Source organism: Chelonoidis abingdonii, chromosome 16, assembly GCF_003597395.2.
Source record: "Chelonoidis abingdonii isolate Lonesome George chromosome 16, CheloAbing_2.0, whole genome shotgun sequence".
Taxonomy (NCBI): Eukaryota; Metazoa; Chordata; order Testudines; family Testudinidae; genus Chelonoidis; species Chelonoidis abingdonii.
In genome coordinates, this window is record NC_133784.1 from 25,817,441 (window position 1) to 25,827,351 (window position 9,911).

At 44.9% G+C, this 9,911-nt stretch overlaps 1 protein-coding gene across 1 annotated transcript in view; it reads right to left on the minus strand.

Moving 5' to 3' along the window:
• The window catches only part of LOC116839693 (inter-alpha-trypsin inhibitor heavy chain H3-like), a gene marked incomplete at its 5' end in the record, with an annotated part of 46,726 nt that extends 44,661 nt beyond the window's left edge, over positions 1–2,065 (minus strand). Inside the window, 2 exon segments of the mRNA XM_032805816.2 lie at positions 657–823; positions 2,051–2,065. Of these exon segments, the coding sequence (XP_032661707.2) occupies positions 657–823; positions 2,051–2,065 (182 nt within the window).
• Between the last annotated feature and the right edge of the window lie 7,846 nt (positions 2,066–9,911).

Below are 9,911 nucleotides of genomic sequence, written 5' to 3' on the forward strand. Positions count from 1 at the left end.
TGAGGGAGGGGGCTCCTGACTGGGATTGGGAAGGAGGTGGGGGTGCGGGGTGCAGGCTCTTGAAGGGAGTTTGGGTGCAGGAAGCGGCTCAGGCTCTGGGAGGAATTTTGGGTGCAGGAGGGGGCTCCAGGCTGGGGTAGGGGTTGCACTGCAGGAGGGGGTGAGGGTTGTGGGCTCTGGCTGGGAAGTGCTTACCTTGGGTGGCAGTGCAGCAGGTCTAAGGCAGGCTCCCTGCCTTCCCTGGCCCCACACCGCTCCTGGAAGTGTCTGGCATGTCCCTGCCGGGCAGTGGCGCGGAGGGCAGGGAGCTACACACACTGCCTGCTCCCACAAGTGCCACCCCTGCAGCTCCCACTGGCCTCAGTTCCCGGCCAATGGAAGCTGCAGAGTCAGTGCTTGGGGCGGGGGCAATGTATAGAGACCCCTGCACCCCCCAAGGGGTCGCAGGGACATGCCAGTCACTTCTGGGAGTGGTGTGGGGCCAGTGCAGGTAGGAAACCTGCCTTAGCCCGGCTGCACTGCCAGACTTTTAGCATCTAAAATCTTACAGTTTGGTTTAGTAGCCTCTAGGAGAAGGGGCATGATTCCAGGAGACTCCCAGCGAAACCGGGAGGGTTGGCAACCCCATCGAGACAAGCTATCAGCAAACTACCTACATGCTGAAATTGGTAATGAAGGCCGTCTTGGGGAGCTCCACATCAAAAACTACTTCCTTAGACACGCTGGCACGATTGACAGCTCAACTGGTGATGACATTGTGGGCAAATCGAGACATCACTTTGCTGTCAATTTTCATGCTGTAGATTTCTATCCCATTGATGATCTGAAGAATGAAAGAGAAACCCTGGTTACAATGAAAAATCTATGCTAATTATTTTAACTCCATTCTGAAGACTCAGGTGACAATGGTAATCACAGAAAGAGTAGCTGTCTTCCAATACGGGGCAAGGAACTTTATTAGAATGAGGAAAGTTAAGTTACCCCTATAGCTACTCTGTCTCTTTATTTAATATATTGTGTAATGGGGAGAGAGATAGGTGAGCAAAAGCCCTGGTGCTTGATGAGTTAAAGCTCCATCTACATTACAAGTGCAACAATTTTTTATAAGCAATTTTTTGACACTCCTCTAACCTTGTAACAAAAAAACATGGTTGGATTGTGTCCACAAAATAGCGTTTTTCCCCTCACAACACAACCATGTTCATGTGGCTGCATTAACCAGACTGCTTAGCCATGTTTGGACAAACACATTCTGGAAAATTCTGGGCAGCTTGCCCATAGTACTTCAGCAAGAGAAGGAATGCATGGGTGACATGCACAGAGAACCAGCAAAACCCCAGGCAATGGATTCTGGAACGGTCTCCCACACAGAGTGCTCAGAGGAAGGAGGCTCGATCAAACTAGCTACACAAACATGCTGGAGCTGGGGGTGCTGCTGCGCCCCTTGGCTTGAAGTGGTTTCCATCACATACAGGGTTTACAGTTTGGTTCTCAGCACCCCCACTATAAAAATCATCCCAGCATGCCTGTACACAAGTATGGGGAGGAGGTCCTGTCTGCATAGCAAATACCCCCAAATGCTAAAGAGTTACAGGAAGATAACCATGTGGTACCTAGTCTGCTGGGAAGGGGAGAAACACTGCTAGCAGCCATCATTACAGACTTCATACTAACTGGGAGGGATAGCTCAGTGGTTTGAGCATTGACCTGCTAAACCCAGGGTTGTGAGTTCAATCCTTAAGGGGGCCATTTGGGGATTGGCTCTGCTTTGAGCAGGAGGTTGGACTACATGATCTCTTGAGGTCCCTTCCAATCCTAATATTCTATGTGGGTGCAGGGCTCAGGTAGAGCCCACCAAGTCAATAAGTGGTTCAGGACTCTACATCATAACAGGGTCAGATATGCATTATAACTTACTTACAGACTTCCAAATGAGCCAAAGTCATTTCTGATAAAGGGATTTAAACCTATAATAAAAGCATGAGAAGTAACATCACCTTTCACCCCACAAGGCCTTAAACTCACCCTGTTGGGTCATGGGACCACTTACCACATCACTGGTGCTTCATTTCTGTAAATTAAAGTAAAAAGAAATTAATATAAATTTCCCACAGCTATACTTATCTTGGCCATAGAGGTGAAGTAGTGGAGGACAAATCACTCCCCAGCCAGTTCCTGCATTTATTTCTAACTGCTTACGTATATAGCTACTCTTTAGTAGAACTTCACAACTCATTTTTGTTTGCTGTGTTTTGTAACCAGGCTGCTCCCAGGATATTAGAGACACATGGTGGGTGAGGTAATATCTTTTATTGGACCAGCTTCTGTTGGTGAGAGAGAAGTGTTTAAGATTACACAGAGCTCTTCAGACCTGAAGACAAGCTCTGTGTAAGCTTGTCTGTTTCACCAACAGAAGTTAGTCCAATAATAGATATTACCTCACTCAGTCCACTCTCATTTTGTCATCCTGCTTGACCCATAATTCTCACAAGAAAGCCTCTGCAGTCCACCCAACAGTGCTCAGCTTGTTCTCAAAGCACTAACAACTTATTTGGATAAAACATTATCTTTGCAGAGGGCTGTACAGTCACACGCTGCTGGCTTTCTTGGATTCCCTTTGACTCAAAAACAACTGATGGATGGTGAAACGAGTGCAATTAACTTCTGTCCCTACCTCCAGCCATGCTACATCCTCCAAGTAGACAAAATACTTGTCAGTCTAAAGAAAACTAAAAATATGAATTTTCTCTCCCACTATGACTTGTCCATTTAAACAACTGTTGTGGTTACCATCAAAATGTTTGTAATTGCAGTTGGGAGGTGAGACAGTGGTCTGCATGATCACAAACAGGTAGGGAAGTTTGAATATGAAAAACTCATGAGGTCCACTTTAAAGAAAAATTGAGAAGCCCTGTTGCAGAACATTTACTACTAGATTGGAAGTATAAGAAATCACTAAAATTGAACACCACTTGTTAAATAAGGCCCTGAATCAGCAAACATTTTCCTAACTTGAAACATGAGCTGTCCCCTTGACCTCACTGGAACTATTCATTTCCTAAAAGGCAAGGATATGCTTCTGTGCTTTGTGATGTAATCTCCCTCATTTCTTAGGTGTTCACTTGCTGCCTTGCTAATTTGCAACAGTTATTAATTTACACTGGGTCTCCCCCTTCATTTATACAAATAGCATGTTCTATTGTATAATGTACAAAGGAGAGAGATCACCTCACAGCTATCTTCAAACAACTCTACTGGCTCCCCACAAATTTCAGTAGTGAATTCAAAATTGCCTTCCTGGTGGGTTTTGGTTGTGGTGGTGTCTTGTTCTAATAACCCCACCACCCTAGTCTTACCTCAGCCTAGCTCATAGCTTTGGCCCCTCGTGATTCAGTACACACCAGCTTCCTTTATTGTTCTGCTAACTGCTGTTCATGCATGTCTGTGGTAGATAGTAGCCCTTGAAACAGAGCCTTTCCTACACTGAAGGGTGTTTACCTACCTGCCTGTGCTTAATTAGTAATAAGAAACACCTGACATGAGCAGCCTGGGCTAGAAATAGTCTGTACAGCACAGAGAGTTGGCTACAAACATCATAGCTGCAAGGAATAATCCATGGAAGTTAAAACCAAAGCTTTGGAAAAAGGTAGTGAAATCCTCCAGGCAATTAAATAGCTGCTGCTCTTGCGTAGTAGAAGAACAAGAGAACCATGGACATTGCTTTTGAAGAGAGGAATAAGGTGCAGAACAGCCTCTCAGACTGAGAGATGGACAGTCTTTTCCCTGCTTTCAAGATAGTTATTGACCGGACTGGCTGGTAGAGGTGAACAGCATTTTGAGCTATGTGCCGCTAACAGAGGTGTAGCGAGCGCCCTCCATACCCTCCGACCGAAGGGGGCCCCGCAAGGAAGGGGGCCCCTAAAAGTGGTAAAAAAAAATGTAAGGTATAACTAGGTAAGTGACATTTATTGACGCTATTGCACAATCCATGTCGGTTTTACTAACAAAAGCATGAAGTCATTATGATACATCATAATGCTATTGGCTACATCAGTTGTCTGTCGGTCAGTTTCAAATTTTAGTTGGACCCATTCAAAGAATGTGTATTTGCGTTCATAATGGTGGTCGGCGGATAAATGTTATTAATTTAGTTGTTTAGTTTTTTATCGTTTCCAACACAGAAGCGTGCTTTGTGATGTCTAAGAGAATGTATAAGAGCGGAGCTAGTAAACGAAAGGCAGCAAAAGATGCCGAGAAGGAACTTGAGAAAATTCCAAAGTTGTCAACGTATTTTGCGCTGCAATCCAACGTACAGGTACAGGCACATGAAACGGACAGCGCTAGCAGCGACGAATCGTATCCAGAAGTATCCAGAAGTGCTTCAAGTGAGGTCGAAGGTGAAGCCAGTTGTTCTATTTCACGTCAATAAAACCAGCAAATTAATTCAGTCACCAGATGTGTCAATTGACGTACTGCAGGCAGAAGTCGGTGCTACAATGAAGTTTTTGGAAGACTATCGAAATACAGGATATAACTCTGTGGTCACAAATGCACGTGAAATAGCAGAGCATATGGGTATTGAGCAGGTGTTTCCAGAAACCAGGGTGCGACGTAAGAAGAGAATGTTTGATTACGAATGTGCTGATGATTCGAGTCGTCTTTCTGCCGAAGAAAAATTCAAATCGCAGTTCTTTCTTGTTCTCACTGATCAGGCCATATCTTCTGTTTCGTCGCGATTTGACCAACTCGTGGAGTGGTATAAGTTGTTTGGATTTCTGTACAACGCTAACAGCCTGAAGCAGTGTCACAGAGAAAATGAACTGGAGAATCACAGCAAAAATTTTGAAAGAAAAATGGGAGACATTGATGCCAACGAACTCATAATGGAATTGAATCGTTTTATTTATGTCATCGAGAAAGAGAGAGGACTTGTCACGGCAAACAATTTTTTAACGTACATATACAAGAACAGCCTTCAGGAGATATATCCGAATCTTTGCATTTGCATCAGAATTCTTCTGACCACACCAGTTACTGTCGCTGGTGCTGAAAGGAGCTTCAGCAGAATGAAACTGATCAAGAATATCCTGCGCTCAACCATGACAGATGACAGGCTTTCTGCGCTTGCAGTTATCTCAATCGAAAACAAGATTGCCAGATCTCTGGACTATGACGCATTGATTAACCAATTTGCGGAGAACAAGGCTCGAAAGAAGCGCTTTGCGTAAATACAGAATACATGTACACTGTAGGCCTATGTATACATAATATGAACCCTGTATATTGTATAAAATAAATACCACATTCCAGTTTCTGCATTGTAAGGGGCATCGGACATATGTTCGGAGGGGGCCACGTTCTTTGTTGCTACAGCCCTGGCTGCTAAATGTTTATACTGGGCTGCTGAGCTGTGCGTTAGACCATTTTTAAGCATTTCTTTGCTAGATTCATCTCTCCCTTGTGGATATTGTTAATAAGCTTGACATCTTTAATGTTATTTGTAAATGTAGATAACTGTGTATCCCTGTGATATCTTGGGGTTCACCCAGGCCAGAAAGGGGCTTGGTCACCATCTGCCTCATAACCCTGGGTATACTGTGGCTGTGTAGCTTTGTTCTAGAACTCTGATGCCAAGAGCCTGCCTGCAGCCAATAAGCCTCTCTCTGGCTTTGACCAATCTAACCAGGAGATCTTCAATGATCTAAAACGTAAAAAAGAGTCCTGCAAAAAGTGGAAACTGTCAAATTACAAAGGAGGAATATAAACAAATAACACAAGTATGTAGGGACAAAATTAAAAAAGCCAAGGCACGAGTTCAAACTAGCTAGGGACATAAAGAGTAACAAGAAAACATTCCACGAATATGCTAGAAGCAACAGGAAGACCAAGGACAGAGTAGGCCCATACACAATGATTGAGGGGGAGACAAAAACAGAAAATGTGGAAATGGCAGACATGCTTAATGACTTCTTTGTTTCAGTTTTCACCAAGAAGGTTGGTGGCGATTGGATGTCTAACATAGTGAATGCCAGTGAAAATGAGGTAGGATCAGAGGCTAAAATAGGGAAAGAACAAGTCAAAAATTACTTAGACAAGTTAGATGTCTTCAAATCACCAAGCCCTGATGAAATGCATCCTAGAATACTCAAGGAGCTGACTGAGGAGATAGCTGAGCCATTAGCAATTATCTTTGAAAAGTCATGGAAGACTGGAGATATTCCAGAAGACTGGAAAAGGGCAAATATAGTGCCAATCTATAAAAACAACCTGGGGAATTACAGACCGGTCAGCTTAACTTCTGTACCTGGAAAGATAATGGAGCAAATAATCAATTTGCAAGCACCTAAAAGATAATATGGTGATAAATAACAGTCAGCATGGATTTGTCAAGAACAGATCATGTCAAACCAACCTGATAGCTTTCTTTCAGGGTAACAAGCCTTGTGGATGGGGGGATGCAGTAGATGTGGAATATCTTGACTTTAGTAAGGTTTGTTTGAGGGTATTGTTTTTGGCCTCCTGCAGTATAGGGTTATCTGGGTATAGCTCATTAAATCAGTTGCCTGCTGTTGCAGGGGCTTTGGGTATTGGTGCACCACAAATCATTCCTATTTTCTGTCCATGGTAATTGAGTCTCGGGAGGGCTTTAATACTTTATTCTAATCCAGGTTATTGGGCTCAATACAGGGCTAACTGAGTGAGGTTTAGTGGCCTGCGATGTGCAAGAGGTCAGACTAGGTGGCTGCTTCTTGAACCCTGACACTCAGTAATTTTCATACAGCATAAATCTTTTTTCAGGAATATACACTGTCAACTACAGTAGTTCCATCCCACATAAACAATTGACCCGACTTTAAAATAAGAGTTACCTACCTTGATGATGATCCCGAATTCAGCATTTGTAGTAGCTGCAATAGATGCCAACAAAGCATAAAACAAGACACTATCCATACTGAAAAACTAGAGTTCCAGCTCAGAAAAAGCAAATACCCCACCTTAGTAACCTCACAGTAGGTTTGATGTTTACATCTGATTAAATAGGAAACCAGCAAGTTCAAACAGACAATGGCCGGAAAGAGTTGTTTACCCAAAGTGACAGCACCACTCTCTACGTGGGGGAAGGGCTATATAACTTGAGGGCAAGAGGGGTGTGACAAAGGCAGATGCTGCAGCAAATACAGAAGTGGTCAGAGTGTGGGAGAAGCTCGTTTTCCCCAGACTAGGCCAGTTGGCATGGCATCACATAGGGTGAGAGGGAAAAATGGAGGGGAAACCCCTCTCCTCAAACCCTGCGTCTGGAGAGGGAGAGGCAGGAGAGCAGCAGCAGAAAGGGTCAGTTAGCAAGACTGCTTAGCGCCAGGTTTGATCAACAAGTACTGTATAGGGACAGGGGGCTGGAACAATCTGTACAGTGGGGGTGCTGAGAGCCATTGAACCAAACTGTAGACCCTGTATATCATGGAAACCAGTTCAAGCCAGGGGGTGCGACCCCTAGTTCCAGCACCTATCATAGGGAGATGGGGGAAAGGAGGGAACATAGCCCCTTTCTCCCATGTAGCAATCGGGCTGTGGGTGTTTCACGTTTTTCCAGCTGCTGGCAGCGCTGGAACGGTGGATTAGCAACCCCTCAAATGGTGTCAACAATCTCTAATTGACCATCGGCCATTATGTTTGCCATTAGATTAAACAGTTACCCAGATCCTTACAGCAGCTTCTTAGTTTGATGGTTTCTTTGGCGGGGTCATCGCGAACCAATGGCCTGAGGGAGGATACGTATTGTCCCATCACAGTTAACATGCCTAAGGCTCTGGTGCAGGTGCTGGGAAACAGATGTCATAGTGGATAGGAGATGGCCTTGTTCAGGGCAGCATTTTTTGGCACTCTCAGGCTTAGCAAGCTAGTACCTGAGTCCTGTAGGGACTCCATTGGAAGGTCTTTAGAACTGTGGGATGTACACTGGTGGGGCAAGAAGTGATACAACACTTGCAAAAGTCAAAGACTGATCAAGGAGGTCGAGGTGACTCCATCATCCTGGGGGAGCAATGTGAGACTCGTGTCTGCCCCATGGAGGCTTTGAGGACATACATGGTACATGACTGGGGAGGGATGGTGACGGAAGTCCCCTCACAACCTACCTGTTTGTTATGCTATTGAGATGGGGCTTGATGAGGTTGGGGCTGCCAGCCAAGGAATTTGGTTTCAACTCATTCAGGATCCAGGTGGCAACAGCAGCAGCACAGCTGGGTATGAGGGCTGAAGCAATTGCCCATTGGCATTTGGAAACCTACAGAACGTATGTGCAAGTCAGTGTTAATTTGTTGTATTTTCATTCCAAAGGTGGGAAGAAGGGCTATGCAGACAATGGTATGGGTCTGCAGGCACAGCATTGTTTATTGGGCACATAGGCAGGCATCCCAGTTGCCCAAGGCTTCACAGCTGGGGCTCAGTGACGCAGTCCTGAGTTGGCATAAAAAAAGGAGGCATGTTATGGGACCAGCTGATGCCTCTGCTGATGCCACCTGATATAATTGTGGTGCATCTTGGGGAAAATGATTTGGGAATTTGCAGAGAGATGGACTTAATGCTCAGAGCTAAGAGGGACTTGAGGTCGATCTTGGAACTTATTCCAGGAGTGAAAATTGTATGGTCAGATACATTGCAATGAATGGTCTGGAGGGGGAGCTGTGAAGCCCCTCCCCTCTGCCCCAGATGGACAAGGCTAGGAGATATGTGCATAGAGAGGAGGCCAAATTCATGGGGGGTCATAGGAAGGACAGTAAGTTTGCATCTTGACCTAGCAAATGGGGCACCAGAGTTATTTTGGGAGGAATGGGTTCACCTGTCAGACTTGGCTGCAGACACATTTTTGGCAGACATTAAAGGGGGCATTAGGAGATGTCTGGGAACTCTGTTGGGCTGAGGAGGCGGCAGTCAAGCCAATTGCTTGCACCTCCTTGTGGCTGATGTCCAGCACAGGTACTTGCTAGGAAACGGATACAATGCCCAGATAAATGGCTTAGAGAAGGAGTTAAGGTGGTGTTTGTTAAAGAAGCGGAACAGAGGGGTTGGGGCTTCCATAACTGGCACAGCAAGCAGCCAATCCCTCTTTTCTTGACAGCCCACTTTAATCCTCCTTCAAGAGGGGGATGGCAAGGCCCCAGGAGCAGGTTGGCTGGGGACTAGGATGGAAAAAGCAGAAACCCAAGTAGATATTGAAATGATCATGGAGTTTACCTGCACTATACACTTATCTGCAAGGTAGTCCCAGACATCTAATAAAGTTGTGGCCTGATTAAATCACATCCTGTAGTAGTTCTGGTACAGCCGGACAACGAGACAGTCATGATTATATTTTCATAGGAATATAGTTGTAGGATTATTTTACTCTCTTCGATTATTAGGATTGTTCTAATAGAGGTGCAGAACATATTTATTCTCTCATACCCATTTTTAATTTGATAAGAAATGGGCATTATTTCATCAGTGCTGAAGAATCAGGCAAGACTTAGTAAGGAGTTCTTTATTAAACATTGTTTGTGACCTCTGATCCAGACTCCTGCTGTCCTGGGGCTATCATCTTCTCCCATGGGTATCCTCCAGGCTTCTGTCATGAGCACCTGTCAAGGTTCCTTCCCCACTCTGAACTTTAGGGTACAGATGTGGGGACCTGCATGGACACTTCTAAGCTTAATTACCAGCTTAGATTTGGTATCGCTGCCATCATCCCCCGAGCACTACTTTTTTCCCTGGGTAGTTTTGAGGGACTTCACCAATTCCCTGGTGAACACAGATTCAAACCCCTTGTATCTTAAAACAAGGAGAAATTAACCATCTCCCCTCCTTTCCCCCACCAATCCCCGGTGAGTCCAGATCCAATCCCCTTGGATCTAAAAACAAGGAAAAATCAATCA